General features: G+C 38.4%; 1 protein-coding gene and 1 long non-coding RNA gene across 4 annotated transcripts in view; one reads left to right on the top strand and one right to left on the bottom strand.

The window, feature by feature from the left end:
- LOC311439515 overlaps positions 1-27,921 on the bottom strand; it is a 42,170-nt gene that overhangs the window by 4,550 nt on the left and 9,699 nt on the right. The gene's annotated exons all lie outside the window — the stretch shown is intronic.
- Positions 6-26,334, top strand: OPN4 (opsin 4). Of its 2 annotated transcripts, none has more exons than XM_084525296.1 (11): positions 6-344; positions 7,762-7,904; positions 9,710-9,843; positions 11,629-11,832; positions 13,706-13,877; positions 14,783-14,947; positions 17,650-17,757; positions 18,927-19,107; positions 20,454-20,606; positions 21,172-21,240; positions 22,663-26,334. In XM_084525296.1, exons 1-11 carry the CDS (start codon positions 201-203, stop codon positions 22,852-22,854), a joined length of 1,665 nt encoding a protein of 554 aa, XP_084381422.1. In that variant the 5' UTR covers positions 6-200; the 3' UTR covers positions 22,855-26,334. The 2 variants fall into 2 exon arrangements, with proteins under 2 accessions (XP_084381422.1, XP_084381423.1); XM_084525297.1 differs by having other exon boundaries at positions 13-344; positions 7,765-7,904.

The following is a 27,921-nucleotide window of genomic DNA, read 5'->3' on the forward strand; positions in this document are numbered from 1 at the left end:
CCCTTTCCTAAGCTGAAAATGGGGCAAAGCAATCTGAAGCTTTAGTGAGAAACTCTGCACTAGCTCTCACAGTATTCCAGACAGAGGATTTGACAATCTGCTTTACACACACACACAAAATAAATAAATAAAATAAAACTGGCTGACTTAAAATCAGGGGAGAGCTTTGCTTTCTTTGCTACTGCTTAGATTTTGTTCACATGAACAGTCAGCCTATTCGAAGGGGGATCTCTTGTCCCTCTGAGGACCCCAACAGCACCAAAACTGTGGAGTCCCTTGATGTGTGGAATGACTCGGAAGCGGTTGCCTACACACTGATGGACCTGCCTCTTAGAGCCCCAACAGTAAGTGCTTTCTGTCACTAAAAGCTGTAGCAGGTAGTTCTGCTGGTAAAGCTGGCATTTATAGAACTGTAAATGGATATTTAAGGTACATGTGCATATTTAATGTTGTAATGCAATAGTGAACAATCTAATGGAAACTTAAAAACCTTCTTTTATTTCTGTTTTTACCTACTGCAGAAAGGGTTGTAGAAACAGTAGTTTTTGGCAGTTTTACATGGGCAGAAGACAAGGAAGGGTGTCTAAAGGCAAAGTACACTGAATATGTTGCAAACTATAAAAAGAGCATGTTTTTGTAAGTTAAACAGTTGTTCAGCAGTTCAAACACAATGCTTGCTGGTGGTATTATTCAAAATGGAAATCCCCATAATTTCTGTAACAGTCTGTAAATATAAGGAAGTGCTTATGTAAATGTTGTAGAGTTGTTACTTGCAGTTACTCAAGAAAGCTTTTCAGAAAGGTTTTCCAGGTAAGTTCTACCAAAGCTTTTTCTCAGTTGTTAAATGCTAACAGAAAAATTCCTTTGAAGTGTGATGGTGTGAATCTGTGGTAATGACAGTTCAGGATGGAGTCCCTTTGGGTTTTCTAAAAATATTCTGCGTAACACCCCACAAACCAAACCAAAAGGGTTCAGAAATCTCTTCTTGGTTATGTATCTCTATATACTATTAGATCTGTGAAGTGTTTATTTGGCTGCTGTTCATACAAAATGCTGCTAAAAAGAAAATAACAACAACAAAAAAGAGCCACGCTAGTTTTTAGAGTTTCTGAAATCTGAAATTTAACTTAAAGCATTGATGTGGTCACCCCAGGTATTTTGGCATGAGCCACATAATCCAGTGACTACTTAAAAAAAACACATGAAAGTTTCAAACACTTCTGAAGTTTTTATGCATAAAGCATGTTGGACCAGGTGCTACAGTTTGATCCTAATTTATAATGAAGCAGCAGTAAATATTTTATTATTTACATACTAATAATGCAGCCTGTTTATTTTTTTAATAAAACCTGGAAGTACACAGTGTATTACAGGAAAATAAACAGAAGTATCCTGAGCCAAGGCGCTTACAAACTAAATTAGATGGATAACATAATGAAAGAGGATAGCAGAACATAGCAGGGAGGGAGAAATGGGACTGGAGAGCACAAAACAAAACAGAAAAGGATTCTGGGGACAGAATGATTCACACTGGAAAACTCAAAATGATTTTTGTCTTTATTCTGCTAAAAGATGAAATTATCTGTCCACTTCTCCCTAGGTCAAGTATTTTCAAAATTTTGCATTTTAATTTGATACCAAGATTGGTTTAGGAGAGTTTCAGGACTGAAAGCAATATGCGCTGCTTGTGGCTGAGATTAAATCTGGAAGACAGGATATAAAATCTGCCATCCAAATTGCTCAATGGGACAAACATCATCCATGGAAAGCCCTGCTGCCTACTGGAATGAGGGCTTAGCAGTTGGCGTCACCCTGCTGAAACCATAATTGAGGTGGAATTGATTACACTCCTCTCTGTGCTGTGTGTCATCACAGGGAAAGTGCCAATAGAGGCAAGCTCAGAAATCAGAGCAAGAAATTGTGAAGACAAGTACTATCAGTTGTTGGAAGACTCTGGTAGGTAGGCAGAACTAAAACTGCACCTAGAAACTCCAGGAAATGACAGTATTTTGGTTCTGATCATTCTTCCAAGCTATATGATTTCTTAAAATGTAAAAGACTTAACGCTACTATTGATATTATAAGCCGCACTGTATAAATAAGCAACTTCATTACCAATGTTTGTAGGAAAATTAAGAACAAAGAGACCCAATACATTGCCGAAGTCAAAATGAGACTGCCAAACTTGCCATGTTTAGGAACGGGGCTCTATTCCATTAAACCAGTCATTCTGCAAAACCAGGGACTACAGTTGGAAAGTTAGATGAATGCCTAAGAACAACAACATAGCACTCCCCATTTCCCTTTTCTTGTCTTGTTAAGTATAATCCATCTGGTGTTCAGGCAGGACTAGCTGAAGAATGTCCCTGTCCTAGTCTTTTCTGTTCCCAACTTCTGAAACAATGTCAGAGGAATAAATCAATCAATCAGAATGAAATATGTTCAAATTCTATCCTATGTGGATTTCTTGTTTTCCTATAAACTAAACACTCTTGCCATAGGAAGAATATGAGGAATGGGCTACATCAAATGTGATTTGTATTCAGTACAAATATTTACATCAGTGGCCTTGCTTCTATCATCATCACTCCTAGCTTTAGTTGGATTCCAGTAACCGAGGTCTCTCAGAAGAGCAATTAAACAATGTGTTTTTTTCTTACTCTGAACAAGAACATTTTTTTTTACCAGTAGTAGTTATACCGTATTGTTTGCATGATGCCCTTTTTTCACTTAGACAAAAGTATTTTTTTAATGCCATGGAAGTGAGGGGGCATGAGAACTCAACAATGTTATGTCTTCTACTAGAAATTATTCAGTGGTGAGCTGGTATTGCTGTTTGCTTTCTTAACAATTTTAAAATAGCTACCTAGATAACCTTCTTTTTATAAAAATGTGTATAATAAATACATTTCCAAGGTAGAATAGATGAAGGCATCAAATATTCCTGGTGTAGATTTCATTTTAACCTAGGCAAAACACTTTGTCCTTAACTGCAGAATTCCTTTATCCTTACAACTTCCTTCAGACCAGCCCCTTGCAGGTTCTTGGCAAATTACACACAGAAATGAGTTCTGTTGCACACTGATGCTTTCTGCAACTGGTTGATGTTTACCCCTTCTCTGTTTGCACCAGGCCTTAGCAGAAGGGCCTGCCCACTGCTCTATTCCCAAAGAAATAGGTAGGGTATCTCCCCTTGTTGGCTTTCCAGGAAAGATTCTGCCTCTCCTGCAACCAGCTTTTGCAGCAGGCAGTAAATATAAAGAGGTTCCACGTTGTGCTGCAGCTTACATGCACAAGGCCAGAACAGCAAGGATTTAAACAGATTTCACCAACTATCAAATGCTTCTTTTCTCCAAACTCCCTAAAAGCAGCTCATGATTCTAAGACTCCATCAATGATAGCGAATGATAGCTGAAAACACAGCCAGTTCTGCTTTAGCAGGTTAGTTACAGATAGCAGACAAGCATTCCTTTAGGGATAACAATGAACACTTTAAGAAGGCAGACTGTGTTAAATGGAGTTGTTTCCCTCTTTTTCTAGCGCTTCTCCAAGAACACACTTAAACCTGCTGGAAGAAAATACACTGATATGGAGCAGCCTTCGTAACTTGTTGCCACAGACTCTTAAGGCAATGACAGAGCAGGATTTAGAAAAGGATTACACCTCTATATGAAGGATAAAAATACCCTCCATTACGATTATCCTTTCAAAGGGATAACACTGTTTTAGGGTACGGACCAACTGCTAGGGCTCTGTGGTGGAAAAGGAATTCCAACATCAGTGTTCATTATGCACGTTACACAGCTCTGCGAGACACCCAGTCCTAGCTATGTGCAGGCTGGTATTCTGCCATGTCTGCTGGTATGAATCAGTGACGACTTCCCAGCTTCCTTAACAACCCTAATTATCCATCTGATTCTGCAAAACCACAGTGTAAATAATAAATGGCTTGCCTATTACACTTAGAAATTATTATACAGTTCTAGCAAAAGGCCAGTTTTCATACACACCCAAGCAATACTATAAAGCCTGCTTTTAAGGATGCCTAAAATGCCATCCTTGGCTAGAAGATACATTCTCAAACAGACCCTCGGTACTTGCAGTGAAGAGATCGTGTTACATTTCAGTTATTACCTGTATGTCCTCCACAACTTCTCAAGCACCTGTTCTGTTTGCTTCTTTGAGAAACGTGCAATGCTTACATTGATTGTCAGGAAGTTGATGCTTCCCAATGAACTGTTTCCCACAGAATTAGTACTAGTCTAAGCTACCCACAGCACAGTAACCCTGTGGGTATACTGGCACCCAGTGGTCCAGGGCCTCAAATGCAAGTGCCTTTATTTGTTGTCTCAGGAAAGTTGTAGTGCATTGTTCACCCACAGGAAGATGTCCAACCTCTTGGTTTACAGTTCTGCTGCTTTGCTCATTTGGTGATGTTTTGAACCACATTACATAAAACAAGCTGTTTTGTCATATTACTTAGAAGAGAAATAGTAAGTGTTGGTTTTGCCTTTTGATTTTTTTTTTTTTAACTTCATTATGAAGTGTATATAGAAAGAAGGCTGAACAGAAGAACATGCAGAACAATTATGTTCTGTGTTAACAATGCAATTGAAATAGTTTGGACAGGTTGAGCATTCACAAAGGACAATTGCTATGGTGGGGATTGCTAACAGTGGGATTTTTTTTCTCTCATGCCACCCAAGTCCTAATACTGGGGGTGACAAAAGAAGATAGAGTCTAAACAAAGCTTATCTGCTGCAGAAAATGAATAGAAAAAAGCTTTGGGAATTGTCTGATTTCTCAATTATCCTGCTGTCCTGATTTTCTCAAACACCATCTTTTCCCCTTGTAAGATGATCTTGAGATAGGCATGTGTTTTCATCTCCTAGCGAGGAAGTCGTATGCATGCAACTCAGGGATGAATCTGAAGTGGTTAGGCCTGATCTAATGCCTTTTGGGTTGGGTAGCACCTTTCTCTGACTTAAAGACATTTTGAATCAGACCAGTACTTCCAATAAAAAGATTGAAATGACTTTTTCTTTTAAATAATCAAACGTATTTCTTGGAGAACAGACATAATTGGATCCTGTGCTGAAAATAACAGGCCTCCAGTAAGTCCATACTAAAATGTGAAGTTATTTCTCTTTGCCAGACCTCTTCTTTCTCTATCTATTTAGTATTTTTTATGTCTTATCACTCCTCCATTATAAATATTATTCTTTTTCACACTTGACATTTTTATTCATTCTGAACTTGTTTCATCCCCGAGTAAGAAGTCTGGAAGTCTTCTGCTGTCCCTTAAATAATCTTTTCCTCTATTGATATTTCTCTGTGTATTTATATTTATCTTTCAAATTTTTCCTTGTCCTTGGTCCCCCACAAATTTCATTTAAATCAAAGCCATTTTCAATCTGTTCTTTGTAGCCAAAACAAGCTCCTTTAGTTGCTTCATTTCTGTTACCTTGATCCAGTTCTGATTAAATGGATAGCTACGGGGGAAAACGTCAGAAATCTCCATTCCATTAATAATCATGATTAACTCTCTGCAGAGCAGCAGTTTAAAAAATGTTTTAACCATAACGGTAAGGGAAAAGAAAATAAGCCCAAACCAGCGAAGACCTGATCCCATTTATTTAAGTTTTATCTCAGACTCTCCCACTTGCTATTCGTATGGGATTTTGTGTTATTCTACTGACAGTGCGTTAAGTGTAGCAATTTCTACATGGGTAAGATGCCCACTGGTGTTTATGATGTGAAGCCAACTTATACTTGCTGAAGGAACCTGAGCAATAAACATCATATTACTGTCATTCAGTCAGCATATCTGCCTTAATGCAATAATAACATTTTGCTCCAATTATAACAACAGCCAGAGCTACATTTTCACTCTCTGAAATGAGACTATTTGTCCAGCATTTCATCCCTGCTAATGAAGAAACCCAGGGAGTACACTCTTCCTGTTGAGGATTGCTGCAGGCAGATCCTCAGCACACAAGCAGAGACAATCTCCTGTACAATTTCAGATACTCCTGGGGTTTGACTCTTGCTACTGGCACATTGGTTTTAAATGTAAACTGTCTCTCTAACTTGAATACAATCTCAGAGATCAATTCAGAGCTAATGTCTGCCCCTATTGTCTGGAAATACTCTTGTCCTTTGATAACTGCGGTGTTGTCAAAGGCAATCATGAGTTCTGCTCTAACTGTGAATGCCAGTGGCTGACACAGCTGTAGGAAGAATGTGAGAACTCCATACCCGCATACCTCTACGTGCTTTCCTCCTTTCCAGACAGCAACCTGCCTTTCCTGGGAAAGAAGGACAGCATATGACAGCTGTACTAGTACCTGTGATGGGAAAGAACATATCCAGCCTCAAAGCATTATTTACACTTGGTACAGGCACAAACCTTGATACAAGCAATTCCCTTGCCCTGGATCCTAGGCCACAGCCAGACTGATGATATTTACAGGAGGCAAGATATAAACTATTCAAGACACCTCCTGGGCTTTTCTCAACTCTGGCATGATTCTTGTAGCCCAGTAGCTGAGGAATGCCATGGCTGCAGCTTGCAGACTTGAATTATGAGCAGTGGTCATGGCATGCCATTCCCGAGTGCCACCCCTGATGAGAAAAACCTGGCTATGAAAAAGAGACAGGATACATCTGTGCGGATGAATGAGTACAGGGCTTGGTATTTATCATGACTATGTTAGCTGGTTCAGAGCTGATGCCAAGGCGTGTTTAGGACAGTAGCACATGGATGGAGGTGAGTGTTTAAATCTCCTTGCCAGACCTTATATCAAAAAGGCAGCAGAACAGTGACCGTTTGGCTGTCCTCTTCAATTTCTGTTAGGTCATCCTGCTTCCTGGCTGCAGACTTATTGTTTACTTCATTACTTAGCTGGGGTCACTTGGTCTAAACACTCTGCGTGGTTCCTGACACTAAGAAAATGTTTTAAACTATTATTTAAAATGCTGCAGTCTTCATACTTGCCTAGTGAATTTTGCCATGAGTTATCAGTAAGTAAAACGCGTTTTCGTCATGTGCTTTATCACAAACTTCACAGGGAGCAAAATAACCTTTCAGTCCAGGGTGAAAATAGGCAGGTATGCAAACAAGACACATGCTATAAAGTTTTGGTGGTTTAGTTTTTCTAATCCTTAATTTACTTTCCAAAAGACTGTTGTTCAATACTGCCAGCTTTTGGTAACTAAGTCTTCAGGGTAGTTATTCAGTGGGAGAAATGAAATAGCCATGGTGCTAAAGGATTAAATGCAAGTTTATCAATAGAAGGTCATTTCTACTTATTTAGGGAATTCTAAGACAGTGATGTTAGAGGACAACAGAAATCACACTTCACAGGTACAGAAACTTTCATTAAAGGAAAACTGCAGACAATTTACTTGTTAAGCTCTGCATTACTTAATGTCAGATCAATACAAATGGTCCCTTCCTGTCTCTCTTTTCTCTTCCATATCCTTCTCTCTCTTTGGGGAGAGAACAGATTGCTTTTCTTCACCAGAAGCCTCAATCAACAATAAACACATAAAACAATGTTGACCTTTGTGCTGCTGATGGCATACATAGTCCCTGAAGATGATCAACTGTAAATTGAAATCAATTAGCTTATTCTGACTTTTTTTGCTTGCTGGCTTTTCACATTCTTGACTGTTTCCCCTTCTACAGAAGCATGTGCCAGTTTATTCAGTAAAATCTGACCATATACCTACATGTATGACTTCTTCTTTACTTCATAGAAGATGACAGCGAAAGGTGTTCCTGGTGCCTTTCCTACAGTGGATGTCCCAGACCATGCCCACTACACAATTGGAGCAGTCATTCTTATCGTGGGGATCGCAGGAACTCTGGGTAATTTCCTGGTCATCTATGTTTTCTGCAGGTATCTTGGTTTAGATTTTTTTTAAATACTGAAATGGATGAACTTAACAGCACCAGAACTGCGCTCTGTATGCCGTGCAGACATATTGCCACTGTAAATGCATTGAGACATTGCTGTAGGAAACAAACTGGCAACCTGCCATTCCCCTCTGAATTCCCAATCACCATGGTCTGGTAGCAAAATGGCAAACAATCACCCAGATATACCAAGTGATAAAAATGCAGCCAGAGCGGAAAACTTTCAGTGAATTTTTTTTTGCTACTGGCTAAACAGTTTCTGTAGTGCACTGATGGGATGTTTTGTACCTGCCTCTCTCACGTATCTTCAGTATTTTAGATGTTTCCTTCATCCTGCTGCTTACTTCTCAGTTGCTCTGTTCCCTGTTCCTTACTGCCAATGTCTCTCATTTTTACTTTTTCTAACACTTGGCTTATTTCCTTTCAACAAAGCCACATCCAAGCTTTTTTATCTGAAAGATATTTGATCTCTGACAACAATGATATCTTCACCATTCCTATTTATTGACCCTGCTTCTGCTTTGTCACACTCAGCACTGTGTGGCAGAGCATTGGAATAATGTCAAGCCAGTGAGCTCCTGCTTTATGATTGATCTTTACACACTTCTGTAAACCTAAACAATAACAAATATATGACAATTTGATGGTGTTAACTTGAATCGCTGGAATACAGACCAAATCAATTTGGGTCTTGAATCTGAGTTTATCTGGTGTAGTAAATGATAGGTTAAAAAGATAAAATGGCAGCATGTTTGCCCAGGCAATCTCATATTTTCTGTTTCAGCGTGTGCATTCAGAGTAGGTACCAACACTTCAGTGTGAATGACATGGCCTTAAGAACAGATAAGATGCTGGCACACAGACCAGATATGTGAGACAAGGATGAACTAAGTGACCTAGTGTAGCTCTTTGGCTGGTCCCACACAGGAAGTCCAACTGTGGCAGTTGTGGTTCCAGTGGAGGACACAGCTTGTCTTCATTAGAAGATGCTATAAAGACAAAAAGGGACACTGACAGCAAAATAACAAATGTATCAGAAGTTCAGAGAACACATTGGATGCCTACAAAGCAGTCTCAAGAAATCGAGACCTATCATTTATTCTGATAGTTTTTTTTTCTGTGTAAGACCAAAAGTTTGAAAAAGGAGCTAAAACAGTTACAATGAACCCCTATTGGAGGTGCTCTCAGTTGAGCTTTTATGTGTACCCTTTAAGGCATTGTACTATAATATTATTTGACCTGCATAAGCTATTGATATGCTCTAGGCTAGCTACAGACCTCTTCAGAATCAGTGTCTGGGCAAGTGGAATGCGTGTCATAGAGCAGAACTGATGTAAAACATAATGTTTGGTGTGGTACCTAGTGAGTTTGCCTAATCCCTATATTTGGAAGTCACTGCTCATAAGATCAGTATCAGGGAGATATGCACTCCCTTCCTGCAGTTCAACACGACCCAGATTCAGCAAATCCATAGAGTACGTCAGCTTTAATTTCCTGTTAATCATGGACATGCAGTGCACTGGGTCAGAGTATTTAAAGACAAACATGCTTTATCCCCATCACTGAGCTGGTTATCAAAACAACCCTCTAACATGCACAGGAGTGTAAGGGTGTAAAAGTGAGCCTTGCGTACATTCTCTCACAGGAGAAATGAGAAGCACTCTGCTCTAGCTTGCTCTGTGGTGTGCCTTGGTGTCAGTGAAGCTGCCAAGGCTCACAGGAAAGAATAACAACGTAATTAACACTGAGTAGTGTTTAGCAATATTCCTTCTGATCTCTTCTTTGTAGGAGTAGGACCCTTCAGAAGCCAGCCAACATATTCATCATCAATCTAGCTGTCAGTGACTTCCTTACGTCCATTACGCAATCTCCAGTTTTTTTCACCAACAGTCTCCACAAACGCTGGATTTTTGGTGAGAAAGGTTTGTATATTTATTTATTAATTATAAGAAATCCCAAATATGTTCTCACCATAGTGCCAGTTAACTTACAATTCCCTGGGGTACACTTGTAATTCATAGGATGACAGAAAGGTTTGGGTTGGAAGGGACCTTAGAGCTCATCCAGTTCCAACCCCCTGCCATGGGCAGGGACACCTGCCATCAGACCAGATTGCTCAAAGCCCCATCCAGCCTGGCCTTGAACACTTCCAGGAAAATTACACACATGAGATATGACTGAGACACGGGCAACATAAGATACAGGGGCAGCTTCCTTGCCAGCATTCTTCCCCAGTCATCTCAAGTAGTTACTGGCAGAGTCCTGCAACAAAGAACCACCAACTCAACACACAACAGCTTAATAATTGTTCTAGATAAACTGCTCAGGGACTTGCACTGGCAAGCTTAGCAAAAGCAAGTTTTCACATCAAAAATGCTAACTGAACATTTCCTGTAAAAGAAAAAAAAATGTTCTTGAGGGAGTCGGTGTTAATGTATGATTTACAGAAAACATCTGGTCATGGTTGCATGAGACCAATTGACTGGACTGCACAAAAAGCTGCAATGGTACTTAAGAAAAATATCAACTCTGATTCTTGTACAAACCAGGTTACAATCTAAATAGCAAATATAAAAGGAAAGATGATATTAAGGGATTCAACCACAAGGGATAGTACAGATTCTGTCAGCTGCCTCTTACTAAAAAAAAAATATTAAAACGGTCTATCATATTCAAAGCTGCTCTTTCTTATTAATTTTTATTCACTACCTTTCTCACGATTTAAACTGTATAATAATCATAATGCACAGCCTTCAGTCTTTGCTGAATCATTCTTCTCTTAATTCTGACCTTTCAGAACCTCTGATCTGGCAGGTAGAAGGCGATGAACCTGCAACAGAGTCTGAAACCCCAGGTGAAACATGCACCACTGGAGTCAACAGCAAATCTGCTGCAGACTTCAATAGTGGGATTTTCACCTTTGGTATAAAAGGTGCACAAATCAGTCCTAAGGAGCCCACAATCAATAATGTATAAAAAAGCGTGTTTGAGGAATGTGCTTTCATTCTTCCTCTATAACTACAGTACGAGGAAGACAAGTCTTTGCCTCTTTAATAGGTATTGACAGAGAGGAATATGAGACATGGGGTTGCTATTTCTGATGGTCTTTTTTTTTCTTTTTAAAGCAAACAACACTTCCATGAAGTGTTCAATTGCACATGTTAAGAAATAATTTAAAAAACAAACAAACAAACAACAACAAAAAAAACCACAACTGGCTTCTAATTGTGATTTGAAATATTCAAACAACTTCACTCATGAATATATTCATAGGCTGAATATTTACTCCAGTTACACTGACTTTGAGATGGAAATGACTCCATGATACCACAGTTGCTAGAACACACTGTAGAACAAACTAGCTGTTTCTACGGGGGCTGCAGTAAAACTAGAGTTACACAAGACATGGGACTGCTGAAAGGTTCCCACTAGGAACATCATAAGTCAATGAGTGAAAATAGATTAGGTATTGCTGTCTCCAGCAATCGAAGCAAATGAAATCTTTGAAGTTTATCTCCATGGATAATACAATTAGCAAGATAAACAGTTGCTTTGAAATAGCATTACAACTGCTGCAAAGCTGAAGTTCCATTGCTTATGAATTCCAGAAGACATTAGTTGATAGGAAACATAGACTTGAACCTCCCAGAAATAAATTAGCATGGGTAGAATAATTTCACTGCTACTTCTGTCATCTTCATTGAAAGGCTGTGAGCTGTATGCCTTCTGCGGAGCTCTTTTTGGCATTACATCTATGATCACTTTGATGGTGATTGCCTTGGACAGATACTTTGTCATCACAAAACCTCTGGCTTCTGTTCGAGTGATGTCAAAGAAGAAGGCCCTGATAATCCTGGTAGGAGTCTGGCTGTACTCTTTGGCGTGGAGCCTCCCACCCTTCTTTGGATGGAGTAAGTGAAATGGAATACAAGTTTTTTTCCTCATATCATTGGATTAAGATTGGTCTGCTACAGGTATAGGAGGGGGTGAATAAATGGCTTGCATATTAGGCATCAACAAATCAATTTGAGAAAAACTGATAAAAAGCATATGGAAACTGAAGATCTCAATCAGAAGAAAAAACACCCAGTGCATATGAACAAATTACATGACACTGGCACTTCTCCTTGAGCTCATTATTTATTGTAAAAAGAGTAGGAGATAAAATAAAGGTCAAAATTATGAATGGTGTGCTTGTCTATTATCCTCTATCTACTTTTGTTGAGTTAAACTGAACTATATAAAAGTGAAATAGATACATTTGTATTTTTCCAGATGGCTTTTTTCCTTCCCAGAGGTGCTGTGTAAGAGAGTGGTGGCAAACTGAATTTCTTTCTTCATATAAAAGAGGAATACAGTCTGAATATTTTGTGCAAGTACATCATGAAAAAGTCTTGACTATATTATAGATGAGCAAACAGCACTAGGTGTCGGTCACATTGCCCACTCAGCCAATGGTATCTTCATTAAAGCTTCCGGTAGGGGTGGCATTTAGTAATAATTAACCAATTTGCTTTTGTAAATGTTAATTTTATGCATGCAAATTGGAACACGTATACAGTATCTTGATCATTGCCACTTGTAACAAAGACAGTTTCTGTTATTCTTCCTCATCAGATCCATCTCGGCACCATTTATTTGTTTCCTATGAGTCACCAGTTTCAGTCAGTAAGTCAGAATGAACTCATCATTCAAAAACTCCAGCCCATTATTGTGTTCCCTAATTCCAGAATAGAATGTGTCAGCTCAGCTGAGGTAAGAATATAGCGATGTTTTTTCTTCCCAAAGGATGCTGCAACAAGCTCAGTTACTGAGTTGAGTTTTAGTAGATTTTTGTTATTGTCCGTCTGGTCCCCCTTAAACATGAGGCATGTTTAAGCAGGCAAACCTCAATACTGGGAGAAGCATCCTTCAGTTGAATTGAGGCAGTATTAGAAGAACAAAATGACAATACAGTCTTAGATTCTGGAATCTTAATGGGAGAAGACAGCATAATTACTTGAAGGGTGTTGTTATCTTATAATTAGATTCTAATAGTATCCACAGTACTAACTCTCACTGGATGCATCTGAGCACATCTGGTGCAGTATTTTCGAAAGTTCAACAGAAAATACCACTGAAAACAGTGAAAATTAAAATACAAAGGAAAAATAAGTTGCTGCTGACAATGTCTTTATCTGTTTGACATAGTTGCTCTAAGAAGATTATGTTTTATTTCAGGCAGAATATTATGCATGCATGACATTTTTTAACCATGTATTCACCTTTATTTCATGACAAAATTCATTTGACCTGCACACTAAATCACTCTCCTTTGCACAGTAAATTTCTCTAATATGCAGAAGTTTAAAGAAGTAGTAGCTATAGCTTCATTTTCAGTTTAATTTCACTCCTTCTTTCTTCTTTAGGAAGAAAGCAATTTGAGTGGAATTGGGCATATCTGAAAACAGCATGGGTCTGATCCAAGACCAACTGAAGTATTTGGAGAAATGCCCTTGGACTGGGTTCAGCTTTAAATTATAACAAAGAATGGAAATGAAATGGTTCAGTTTTCAGATCTACGGAAGCCTTAGACTGCTAAACTTAAAAACAATAGGGCAACAGAATAAATGAAAATAAAAGAGTTAGTTTAAACAAAGAATCGTGTATCTTTTTAAACTCTCCCCTACAAGAGAACAGGTCTAAATCCCATGTTATTCTGAGTATCTTTCTCTAACTTTTGCATTCAGAATGCTCAACAAGAATCACTTCATGGTTCATGCCTTCTCCTGCCATTCTTTCTAGGTGCATATGTTCCTGAAGGTCTGCTGACTTCCTGCTCTTGGGACTACATGACTTTCACGCCATCAGTCCGCGCCTACACAATGCTGCTTTTCTGCTTTGTCTTTTTCATTCCTTTAATTGCTATCATATACAGCTATGTCTTTATATTTGAGGCTATCAAGAAGGCAAACAAGTAAGTAGCCAACAGTCTTAAGTTTTTATTTATTTGTTTAAAATGACTGCTTATTTTCTTAAAACAAAGATTAACAAAAGAAAATTTTTTTTTTTTTTGTTCATATGTGTGACTGAGACAGGAAACAAGAGTTCTGTCAACATGGTAAGAAATATGGTTCTTAGAAGGGCCATTCAGGGTTCTGAATTTACACCAGAGCTGTTAAGGATTCTTGCTAACGATACAGAAAAGGGTATGAGTAGCAGCCTCAGAAATCAGAAAGATGAGAAAGGACTATAGAAATTAACGAACTCTAACAGAGATTAACCAACTCAAACAACAACAACAAAATACTAAAGGGACATCAGAGACGCCTAATAACTGAGTATAAAAACTATTCCACAGAAAAATGGAATTAAACTGCAAATTCCATGTTTGACAAAGAGTGAAAAAGAGATAAAAATTAATTACAGGTCTCTGAAACAAAACCTACTGCAAAAATAAAGGCCAGGGTCTGCCACTACATTGATAATCTGCAGCTATCTGTCCTGTAGATATCAGCACATCTAGTCGCATAGCCAGAAAGGGCAGAGTGACGGTATGGTAACATACTCTGACTTACAGAAGCAAAGATTTCTCTAACTATATTTAATAAATTGGGTATTAAGTTAATTGGACAATGCTATGTGTGGAAATTCTTCTGGTACAAGACTTTTTTTTTTTTCCCACAGATTTTTGCCATTGATTAGTCCAACAGAAGTACATTGAATTGCAAGGGACTGGTCACATACATATAGAAATATACAATAAAAGTACAAGACTTATATTATAAAATAGTGTAAGAGTAATTGTTGCCACATTTTATGAAGTAGTTTGTTTAATTCCCTATTTCTGTTTTTTTCTGTTTTATGTTTATTTTCCCCTAGGTCTATACAGACATTTGGATGCAAACATGGAAATAAAGAGTTCCAGAAACAGTACCAGAGGATGAAAAATGAGTGGAAGCTGGCCAAGATTGCACTGATTGTCATCTTGCTTTATGTCATTTCCTGGTCACCATACTCTGTTGTTGCTCTGGTAGCTTTTGCTGGGTAACTATGAATTTATCAGCAAAGAAATATTCAGTGAAAGCAGAAATTGTGAAACTGTGAAAGACAGATGAAAGTCAAAGATACCTGTCAAGTCTAATGCCTGAAGTGCATTAAAACAACATATTCAGGAGTGACATTTAACAAATGAGACACACAGTGACTGTGATTTTTTCTTAGTTCAACTTTTCAAGAAGAAAAAAAAATAAAACAGGAATAGGAAGGCAAAATAAGAAACTGCAAAAACTAAGAAACTAGCAAAATAAGAAACTGCCAGTGATTTCTGCATGTAGATTCTCTATGCTTGCACATCTGAACTATGTTAATTTTATTTAGCACCAAAATGCTAACTAGGGGAGGCAAAAAGATTCACCCAATGGAGATTCTTTCTCCACTTCTTCTATTTACAAAAGTCCATTCATTTGCTTGTGTTACATCAAACTGCTGAAATTCCTTATATGCATAAGCAAACTCAGACAAGTACATACTTCCTTTGGGGAGCTTTCTGGTGCTCGATATAAAATAGAGTAAATATAAATCACATAAGCATGTTCATCTAATTACCAGTGTTTTATACAGTACTTTCAACAGAAGTGTGATACTATTAATGCAGAATTTGTACACAGCATTGTTGTCTGGTATTGCTGGGGATCACTGGGGATGTGAGACCACTAGAGATGGATGAGAAGAAAGAAGACACAGAAATGCATCACAGCTACCTTGCAGCACTACTTGCTCTCAGACACATTAAAAAAAAAATAATAAAAATGCTTTAAACTAAGCATTTTAGCCATATAGAACTGTCAGGCTGTTCTGTAAGATTCAGCATCTACTTTAGGATGATCAAGTACCTCCTGAGCTTGACTTTTGCCCCACGTCTCATACTAAAATCTGAACAAATGGCCAATTTTATAACTGTGCAGTATCTGACAAATGAGCATTTGCAAATTTTGCTCATAAAGACAGCTGGTGAGCAACACATCTTCACTCAGCTTTTTTCTTCTATTTCTGAACTATGCTTTTGGGGCAATACTTCCGGGATTTTTCAGAGATTAACAGACCAAGCCTGGAGGCCTTCTGTTGCCTTTTATTACAATGGACTTAGACAAAAATCACTGCGTGCCAAAATATGGAAGTCTGTGGCTACTGTCCTGGACTAAAGACAGAGCAATATCTGACAGAGCAACAACATACCCCAAAAAAGAAAGAAGAATCTTAACTCCTTCAAAAAAATCCTTTATAAGATTCCCCCTGTGGAAGGGGACTATTGAGCTAGAACACAGTCATGATCACTAATACTGTTGATCTCCGGGTTACATTAAAGTTGTACTTTCTGCAAGTGGTTAAACAAAATCTTTCGTTGTTATTTGTTTCTGTCAGCTGAACGCTCTGCCAGTCTCACCAAAGCACCATGCCTCTCATCTCAGGGTCTAAAACTCCATTCCATAAAGGTCATACTGTTTTGTGGTCTCCAGATCCTGTGAAGAATTACTCCTCTAACCAATGCTTTGAAAGAATGATTGGGATCAGCCATGTTAATTATTGTATTAGGAAGAACATGTTTCTTGGACAATTCTTATCAGAGAAAAACTATAAATTAGTGGTGAAATGGCATCTCACCATTTGGGCAGCTGACAAAATGGTTCCTGTATTACCACTGGCAAACCATTTCCTCATCACAGAGCGTAAACATAGCCATAATACGATGAAAAATGTCTTTACCAGGATGATGAGCTGCCACCTACTTCTGCAATCCTCTTCATTGTTTGTTTGCAGCACTCATATGAGAGACCTTCTGAGACAGGATAATCTGAGCATTTCAGGAATACAAGTGGGAATGCAAGGCTAAGTGAAAGGCAGAACTTAGACTGCCTTCTCAGGAAGAAGAGCTGTGACAAAGAAAGAATGATATTCATGGAAGGAAAGACTGACTTAATGGGCCATTTCACTTAGAGCACTTTCTACCAGTGCAGGAAGAGGTCTTCATAGCCCCTAAGCAGGTCCACGGAGAAACTGCCTGCTAGAAACCACCTGTGAAATGTTATTGTTATTTTGGTCTGAGCTGTTCTATTGACTTTCTTCTGACCCAGACTCTGTGGGCTACTTCAGGCTATCTTCAAATGAATTGCCTGACAGGAGCATGGCAGATGGACATCAGTCATAATTTCTGTATACTTTAGAGGCTCATAACCTGTATACATGTGTGGCCACAGTAACATAAGCCAAACGTATGACACCATAAGACACATTCCCCTCCTCTATTTTAGATCAAATCAGGCAAAAAGCAAAGTTTGAAAAGGAAAAATGATTTATTAATTATCCTTCCTTATAATGCCTCATTCTGCACACCCATTAGGTTATCCTAATTTAGCAAGTACATCTGCTGAGTTTTGAACAGATAGATACTCTGATGAACACACATTCACTCACTGCAGGAAGACTTTGTCCCTAGGGTAAGCAATACAGGGGTTACCTCTGAGTCATAAAACTGAAGTGCTGCAAGAGAAGCACCAAGAAGGTCGCCTTTCTGACATGCAATTAGGCTGGTGCTGATCCTTGCAGGAAAAAGATGTAAAATTTTGCTCTCTCACTGTTTGGAGGAGCAGTGATTAGGGGTTTTCATCAGTGTGTAACTGCATATATATATATATATATAACTATATGGAGCTCAATACTAAATATATAATCCATTTGCATTACTCTAGGTATTCCCATGTTCTAACACCCTTCATGAATTCAATACCAGCTGTGATTGCCAAAGCTTCTGCCATCCATAACCCTATCATTTATGCCATCACTCACCCCAAATACAGGTAAGTTCACTTTGTAAGCTATGTTTAATATATAGCAGAAAATATCAGACAGTAACTTTGTCACTTAAGGGACTAGTATTTGAATTCTGCTTCACCTGTTCAGTCTACCTCTGCAAGACTGCCTTCCTCTCCCCAAGAAAACTTCTCAATGCCATATAAATGTCAGTGGAATCTGTACTTGGAACAATTTACTGTGCAGATGGGATCTAGAGATGTTTATGGAATGCTGATCTGTACTTACAGATCACATGATAAAAGATAGAGACTTTCCTAGCTCAGAGAAAATCGTTGTAAATTTTTGTTAACTATCTTCATGAGAGAGCCGGACATCTGTCAGTGTTACAAATAGCAGTTTGTTAAACTAACCAGGCCAGGGAGAGATGCAATTTAGTAAGTCAAGCCAGTCCCTCACTATTTTGTGTGTCTTCCCCACCTTTCTTCAAGCTTCCATATTTCAGATAGTATTTCCTCTAGCTTGTAACATCTAGGGTCATTACCACATTGAGTTCAGATAAAGCCTGTGGGATCTGATGGATGGCAGTAAAGCCATACGTACTCTTTTGTTTCACCCTTTACACAGACCAATGAGGGAAGTGGATGGAGAAGAGGCAGACACAGACTTCTAGGTGGAAAGATTGACTGGGAGGGAGAAAAAGCTGTACAAAAGATTTTCCTGCAAAAAGATTTGCTGCATATGAGAAAAAGAATACTGTAATATAACTACACATTTTGTACTACTCTACAGATACCAGGCAGACAGATGTGCAAGAGGAAGCTAGAATAGCTGCTTAGGAGAAGATTAAAATAATTCATTATGTGGTACTTCTGCAAGGCTCAATTTAAAGGGACAGAATTTTATTTTTGCCCTGATTAAGCTGAAAGCAGATAAAACATCATTTTAATAGCTCCCTTCGGTTCAAAGAATTGTACTTTAATGCCCTTGTCCCTGCCAAGCAATAAATTTGAATTCCACAGAACACTGTGAATAAGTGATCTTGCAGGGTGATTGTTTATGAGACACTGGATATCTGGAAAACTCTTTATTGTGCCCAGTAATTTTCCAGTCCATGCGGCATAAGTCCATCTCTCTGAATAAATGCATTGTTTATGATGACTGAATTTTTGTGCTAACAGAAAAAATCTGACTGGTTCTACCTCTCATCCATTAGAGCAGCCATTGCAACATATGTTCCCTGCCTTGGATCCCTGCTGAGAGTTTCTCCAAAAGACTCACGATCTTTCAGCAGCTATCCCTCCTCCAGACGAGCCACTGTAACCAGCCAGTCTTCTGAGACAAGTGGGCTGCAGAAAGAAAGAAGGCGACTATCTTCTGTCTCTGAAAGTGAATCAGTAAGGAAGATGCTTCCCATACACACACTGCTAATTGCAGAGTAATTAATCTTCATAGTCCTTCAAAATGGTAGCTGCCCTAGGTTTTTTATAAAGCATTAAGCATATAGGCATTATGGTACCTATTACAAGTGCTCCAGAAAAAGTCAAGGGTCAAAGTGAAACTAAAGACAGTAAGCTGACATGTAAGAGTAAAATGTAGCTCTTTGATTCCTTCCCATTTGTGACACTGAAGGAAGGGTGGAAAGATGGAACAAGAGGAATTTTAGAAAGTAAAGGAAGCTCAAGAGTCAGAGCACCCTTGAAAGCCTGACCATCCTTCTAGGAGGGTACTTATCTGACCACAAATTTGGAGTCCGGACACACAAGACCCCAAACTTCTTGTCACTAAACAATTGTCTAGCGAAAAAAAAGTTTTAAGGATACAGGTAATGCTTTCTGAAGGTGAAGTGGGAGGTATTTGGAAACATTAATCATCAGACATAGATAAAAAACAATAAATGCATTGAAGAATTGTTTTCACAGATGACCTCAACACCTTGCTGCTGCCAGTGTAAGCGAAGCCAGATGTCTTGCACAGCAGCTGGAAACAAGGCGAATATTTGGCATCCCAAGTTCTCTCTTGCTACCCAAAGTTACATTAATAACTCTGTAATTGTTTTAAATACAATTCTGAAATATATGAAAAGGCCATTATTTTCTCTGTGATTATTTTTCACAGTCAAGGTAATCATTGTATCTAAGCAGTCAAGCTCTACATTCTGACAGTTGTTTTTAACAGTGACATTTCAATTTCTTTAAACACTATGTTCTTTTAACTTAGTTCAATTAAAACGTAGTGAAAAGGCGGACAGAGTGAGGAAAAGAAGGTAGTTCAGAGAAGAATGTTTGACTCCTAAGAAATTCTTGAGTTTTGGTTTTTGTTTGTTTTTTTTCCCCCTGTATGTTCTCCCATTAACTGAAACACAGTTTATAAATTAGAACTACTTCATGGAACAAAGTGTTTCTAAAGTGACTGATCAGGTATATTAGAAAAGTTTCAACACCAGTCTATAACTGAATGCTTTTTTTTTTTTTTCTTTTCTTTTTTTTTTAAAGTTTTGCAGTGGATTCTGTAGAGGAAGAAAAAGCCAAACTTGGTTTAATAGACTTGGTGATTTTGTTTGTATCTCTTTTTAAGCAAAACATTTTATGAAATCACATGTGGCATCGTCTCTGTAAAAATAATATTTATGCACAGTCTGTCTCTCTTACAGTTTCTGTTTAGGCGAAACTGATTCTTATGATACTATCTGGCCAGAAGTCTAAGAAAGCTAAAGTGATTGTTTTTGCTGTATTCATTTTAGGGCTATACTGATATGGAAACGGATATCACCAGTATGATCTTCAGTCCTGCTATCAGACAGGTCTCCTATGGAACGGGCAAAGACACTACCGAAACTAGTAACCTAAGAACCAAACCTAAACTTCAAAGCCATCACTCTGGGATTTTTGAGAAGGTAACAGAATATATACTATCTACATCCTCAGACAAATAGTAGGCTAACAAATCTGCACATTTTATCGTAATTAATCATGAAGGTTCCTGCCTAGAAGATGGGACTAACCTATGAGTTAACACAGTAAGTAATGTCTTTGAGGCTGTAAAAGGTCATCAGATTTTTATTTCCCTGGTTCATTATTCAGCTTCCTTGTTGCATTTCTGACAAGCAAAGGAGCTGCTATATTGAACTACTGAACTTAGCATCTGAACGGCATGTTGTCTTGTGTTTGCTTTTAATTGTATATTCAGTAATATTTTTATTTCCTTGTATTTCCCAAATTACTCGATCCATCTTTCTGTTGTCTCACCATTTGCTATGAAATGAACACACAGTGAGAGGTAAAAAACAAGACTATATTCAGGACATTCCTATATTTGGTAGTACAAGGTTACGTGTAGTATATTACTACATTCCTCTTCTGTTCCCTTTCTTTTCCCCACCCTCTATATTTCACATTTGTAGGATATGGTGACATACCTATACATCATTTATGTCTTTCTTGTCTGTGTTAATTTTTCAGGCAGCTGTAGATGCTGATGACATACCAATGGTGGAATTGAATGTTGCAGAGTATTCCACTACACCTACTGTAAGAATTGTTATTTAAATATTTGGCATGGGTCTAACTAAGGGAGAGAACAAAAACTATTGACACTACCAATCTCTGAGCAAATTAAGTTACTCATTGACATGTAAAAATCACACAAAACTCCCACCAGAATACAGAAAATAAGACCACAGAGAATAGATCACTGCTGAAACTAAGCAGAGATTGATATAGAACACATGAACTACAGCGTTCTCCTGAAGACCAACTTAAAAAGAATTTGAGGTGTTGTTGTTTGTTTTTTTTAATTCAGTAGGTTTCCTGATGATGTCTGTGATTTCTTTAGTGGAGTGTGGAAGCATTATTTTAGGATACCTTTTTTGAATAATATACAAAGCAAGCTGAGATAGCCTTTCAGATAGCCATCCCTTTGAGACAGCTGTAATCTGTGGCAAGTACCACTGTGCAAAGTCACACTGGTAACTATTTAATGTTCTCTGTTTTGGTTAGTGCAAAACAGCACAAAAACGCAACATGGAGGAAATACAGGTAAGTTTTTGAAATGTGCCATACCATTTCTTCAGTAAGCTCTTGTCCTACTGTCTCTCTCTTCTTCCATGTAGCATGTAAAGCTTCTGTGTAAAGCCATGGCATACTGATATACATGTACATACATATATATATACATCACAAGTGAATCAACTTGCCTTAATTCTTGACAGACAGGGAAATAAGAGGAAGAGAGTTGATAGGTGAAGAAAAGCCAGTTTTACCTTTGCAGTAATAATCAGAATGTAATATAAACATTTTAACCATTTATTGTTAGTAGTAATTCTTATAAGATAATAAGCTAATGCTAGCCTGGTCCTAACACTCATTTTTTGGTCCTGTGCTACTGAAAGCTAAGCACTACTACTGAATATAAATTAATCTTTCCCTCAATTCCTGTTTTCAGGAATCCTCTTTTCTATTCTCCAATTGGCTTTACCCTTCAAAATATCCATGCTGGTTTTCCTGAGTTCTACATCATTTCTTGCCCCAGTGAACCTAAACTGGTGCCTTGTCATCTATCTAGGTTTCTTTATGGAGGGACTCCTTACATCACTGAATTCACAGACCACCGGAGCACATTGTCAGAACTTTTTTCCACAGTTGAATGTGCTGCCATTAGCCTGGTGTTTCATCAAAGTAAACCAGATTGTTAAGTATCAAATGCAAAGTCTGTGCTTCATTATATTATCTTATTTAACTTTTTTTTTTTTTCCTCCTCATGAGATCCTCATGAGGCATTGCAAAAAGTGTTCAGATCTACTTCTTTCTCCATCCTTTCAGTTTGGCACTGAGATGGTAGTAGGGATTGGCAAAGTGCTGATCTGAATATGTGCCATATTTTCATAGATGATGCCATCTGATCTCCATGTAGCTATTTGTTTTCCATTTCTTTTAAATCCTTGCATCTTTTAGAGAGGTGAGTGCCTGAACAGTATTGGACCAAGAAAAGGAGAGCCTCGCCATAGACCATCTGCAGCCCAGATACCCAGCATTATAGTAACATACAGCAACGCGCAAGGTGTAGAGCTTCCTTCTGGATACAGCTCTGGTTTCCTAAGCCCTAAGATCAAAAGCCACAGGCAGAACAATAACTCCAGTAGCTGAGTGGTGCAAGACAGAATATTACCTTAGCTACTACCTCTGCAAGAACCATGGACCAGCTGAATCCAGAAGACCTTCCTACATTGTTCTGAAACACTCCTACAAACACCCAACACAAGACAAGCATGGATAAAATCAAGGGGAGTAACCTGTTCAGCATCAGAACTGTCTCCAGTGGTTCACTTCTTCATCTGAATCACATTGCAATTTTATTATTTCTTCTTTATGCAGCTCATAAAGTTATTTCTTTCACTTGGATTTTACTCTTAGGTATACTCTACCACATCATGGATCCTACCTATAAGCCTACTATGATTAATTTGAGAGGAAAGGACAGTATGAGATGTAAAACTGGCCTTTGTTCACTTACTGTGGTTTAACTTCAAAGCTATTTGGGGAAAAACTTACTTTACTTTCTGGAGATGGTTTCTTCGTTAGTGAAGTTTGTCAAGCAAATGAAAACTTAATCACACAGTCAGTGCTCCCTTCTCTCATTAATAACACATTTTCCTTCATTTTCTTGTACAATGCGATCGAAAGGTAATGCACTTGAGCAGTAATTTGAAGTCTCAGATGTTTATTTTAATTTCTGAGATACTGGGGGAAGAGAAAGGAATCTGACAACGAGTCTACGCTTCTTTCCATACTGAGCTTCTTTATCCAACAGTCACTTAAAAGACCAACTTAACCCACAATTAGCCAACGTTCCAGAGTTATAGGAAGGTTTCTGGAAGCCCCCTCCAACTTCCCTGAAGTATGTTTCATGAGAAGAATGCAGAGTTTTTATCTTTTATCTTTTTTTATCTTTAGATGTGCTTTTCCAAACTAAGCCTTGGGAGGAGCAGGTGTAGTTCTCCAAAAAAACATTGTTCTACAGGTGTGTAGAATCTGCAGCATCCCCAATTTAGCACTTCAATTTTTGCCTTCTCTAAACAGAAGCATCCTTCTAGCCAAGGATTTCTCCACAGTGACTAAATCCATGAGATTGTACTTATTTCCCCAGAAAGGAAAGGAAAACAGTGCTATAAAATAATAGTAATTTTCTGCTTTTCCCTGGTGCTCCTTCTAGAGCATTAGTATAAATGGACAGAATTATTTTGTGATCTATAGAGATATGTATCACAAGAATGATGAGGTATAGTCAGCCCACAGGGGGAATACATACCTTCTAAACCTAAAAGCACATGGCACAAAGAGCTATCGAAACACTTATTCACAAGGGAGCCCCAGTAGTTCTGCCTTTGGTTGAATGAATGGTGGGAACCGCCCAAGCCATTTTATCCTAAGTAAATCAGTTCTTCCTTAATGTCACATCAGAGAAAGCCATAAGACCCTAAAATTTAACAAGTTTATTTATTCCTTTGAAATGAAAATAACTTCAGTGGGTTCCAGAAGATGCAGGGCACTGATTTGAAGCAAATTTTTGGAAACTTACTTGAATTGAGGTTTACTAAGAGAATAGTTATTAAAATTAGAAATTGAGGTGATAATGACTTCTGAAGCAGCCAAATATCAGATCATAAATAACTGGCCAGTTCAGACAGATAAAAAACCACCAAAAGAAACAAAGTGTTCAAAATCTAGGCTGTTTTTATGGAAACAAAATCATAGGCATTAGAAGTGGAAAAGAAGTAGTACAGTTCCTCCCTCCACCTCCCACTACCGGCTATTGTCTCCAGGCAGAAAACAATATTAAACTGATAATATATACAGCTATCAACAAAGAGAAAGAAGGGGGGAAACATATCACCTTCAAACAGGAAGTAAATTCAAAGATATTCATCAAGCCTAAAGAATTTTGTTATGACTTACTCTCCTAGCTTTTAAAATTATATGAAAACATGAAGCATGTAATTCTGCCCATCCTTTGTCATGAAGGCCATGTGAAAATAGAGAAGAAATGCTAGCAAATGCTGCCTGTTTTATATGGGTTGCAAAAGGTGGAACCTATCAAGAAAATAGGTCACACATGCTGTTTCTCGTGTTAGTAAGATGCGTTTGTGAATAGTATGTCATTAAGAGCTAGACCCTTCACTCCTGATATGATTTCACTCCCAAGAAGTATTCTTGAAGACTATACACTCTTCTGTATTCTTTTCCACTTTTAGAGGGTATAAAAAAGAATATGTCCACGGCTAGAAAATCCCCACCAATCTGCAGCATGTTGTTCTGTCTATCCTTCAGCTCCAACATGTACTAGAGGTTAGTTTGTATCTATAAAAAGAACTGCAGCTGCTAGTGCTTGTCTACTTACAAGAGGCTTGAAAGGCATATATTAATTAGGGAGAATTTGTTTGGGAGCACTTCAAAACTCTTGTGTGTACTCCCTATGTAACTAACAGCTCTGACTTTGCTTCACCTCTACCGAGATGAGAAAAATCATTCTGGGGAAAGCCTTCAAAACTCATTTCACCTGAATCTGTCTCCAAGTCATCCGCATAGTAACCCCAGTGGCATTTGGAATAAATCATTATTAGTTCATATTCCATCTCATCTTAGCAGCTTTATTTGTGTCCTGTATCCTCTATTTGGCAGCCATTCTTTCCAATTTGCTGTCTCTTTACACCCTTTAACAGAGATATGACTGATTGGATTAAAATAATTTAGGACTGAGATGATTCATGTTGCAGTTAAAGTCAACTGTACAGCCTGTTCTGCACTGGCGAGACTGCCTGCAGTTTACCATGCACTAGGTATGTTCCAGTGACTTGGAGGTGTGAAAGGACTTGGTAAAACTGAGGCACTTCCCTTTGGCCTTTTGTGCTGCAGCAGCTGTTGACAGAGCAGCCTGCTGGCAAAGGCAACAGCAAGCACTGTTGTGAGTTCACAGACATGCTTTTTACCTCCATGGGCTCCAGCTCAGATTCAAACTTGGATCAGAAGTGAAAATGTTTAGTCGAATCCTCCAAGCAATTCTGCAAAACTGCTGAGCGCTCTACTGGTGGTCCTACAACGAAGGTATCATGATCCCATGTAACAGAAGCCTGTTGGAAGTTAGGACTGAAGTACTGCCTAAGAAGGCAGCTGCAAGCTGCCTGTCTTTCCAAGAGATCTTAGTTCCTGTGGTTTGCAGGTTACAGCCTCATCTTCCATACTTTTGGGAAACAATTTTATATCCAGCACTAGGCTAGAAAGTGACATCACATGAGAACGAGTAAATTTGCACACATTCTCGCGCAAGACAGATACAGACTGCTATCAAAGAGCCTGCAGAACAGAGGTGTAAACAGAGTTTTACTAGAGTTATTGTGACCAACAGAAAGAAAAGCTCTCTGTCCACTCTGCTGGCAAAGAGTGTTTTTGTTTGTTTGTTTGTTTGTTTGAAGTCCTATGTAAAAAAAATCCTATGTAAAAAAAGTTTGACATTCAGAAAAAAAATAATAAAGGCACATCCAGTGCTTTTCGGCGGTCTCTACACCTCTTAAGGCATAATGTGAAAAAATTGTATGTGCCCCTGTTTCTCTCAGTCTGACTGGTGCCAGGTATTACTCAGGCCATTGCAGGAAGTGCTGCAGTGTAATCCTCATCCTTCTCTGATCCCTCAAGGAAAGATATTAGCATCTCAGTAACTCTGGCAGGGCAGCTGCATGTCTCTGCTTCTGAAACAACTATTTCCACAGGACTCTAAAGAGAGAGGGTCTTTATCTGCAAAGCAACATTAGTATCAGTCTATGGTATTTCAGTTGTTGAGCAACAGGTATCTCAGTTTAAACACTTGTGCTTGTAGCTTTGCAGTTGTTAATGTCATAGGAATGTGAAAAGACCCACGTTATAAATAGGTTTATATAAAAGCAATCTTATAACAGAGAAATAACTGATGAGTAGTGTCATGCCTAGCAACCTTAGACATGGGCTACAGTCCCATGCACTAAGCATTTTATATAGAACAAAAAGGAAGGTTACTGTATCTTCATTGCCCCATCAAATTTGCAGCCTAAATGCTCATTTTCAAACTTGTAAATAGGACAACTTATAAATCCTGACAACTGCGAACTTCACACATCCCTTATCAGGACAGTAGACTGAGTAGATGATCAGCGCAGTGTAAGCCTAATAAAGCCAGCAGTTTTTCAAGAGCAAATCTAGCCTTATTAGTCTAATATAAAGTGCAAACACTAGGAAAATAAAAGAAAAAAAAAGCTCTTTTCTTCTTTTGAGAAAAGTACTCCTTCATTAGCTTGGTTACAGCAGTCCTGCCAGCAGCTGGTTTCTGCTGGAGAGACAGCACGGGAATTCTATGTACCTGGCTCACAGAGCAAAGCAAATGCTGGAAGAGTCACGTCAGCAGAGGAAAATGCTGGTACATTTTCCAAACACTGATATCACCTCACTGGTTACAGAGTTGTCAGGATCTCATGACCACATCACTTGTCTCACGGTAGTTGGTTGGCATACTGCCTATAAACACTTTCTGGCCATGACATTGACTCTTACGATTCACCTGAAACTGGGGGTAAACAGTAGGACCAGTGGCTGGGAAAAATGGAAATGGTTTTATCCCTCTTGACAGCAACCTTTTTCTCACTCCTTAATTTTTAAGCTTACACAAACAGCAGTATTGAGAGTCAGTACCAAAAACATTTCTGACTGCTTTCAGTGAGGTTGTAACCAACCCTTGCCAACGAGATGTTATGTTGGAGAACATTTTTAATATCCACTTTCATTTGAGCTACTAGAATACACACACAGTCATGAAGCACAGAAATTCACATCAAAAAAAAAAAAAAAAAAAAAGCCTAATTAGGCCTTCTGATGCTATCTGTGACTTGAAGAATAAGCAGAATTAGTGGAAATGCTTTTTAACTTTATCAAGCTTAAGTCAACCCTCAGATATGCTGTAGAGCAGAGAGAGCTGCAGCTCAGGTTAAAATGTCTCAGCAAGCAATCTAACGCAGGCATGACCTGAAAAAAAGCTCATGGTGTGCCTCTTAGTCCATTGCTGTCTGGTGCTTACATTTATGGAGTTGTATGTGATTTTCTTATATTACAGTTTATTCTGGAGATAGTTACCTCCTACATTAGTAATGGGAAACATTATGATAGTGCAGTTACAATGCATGTTACATTATA

The sequence above is a fragment of the Aythya ferina genome, assembly GCF_964211825.1.
Source record: "Aythya ferina genome assembly, chromosome: 7".
Classification (NCBI taxonomy): domain Eukaryota; kingdom Metazoa; phylum Chordata; class Aves; order Anseriformes; family Anatidae; genus Aythya; species Aythya ferina.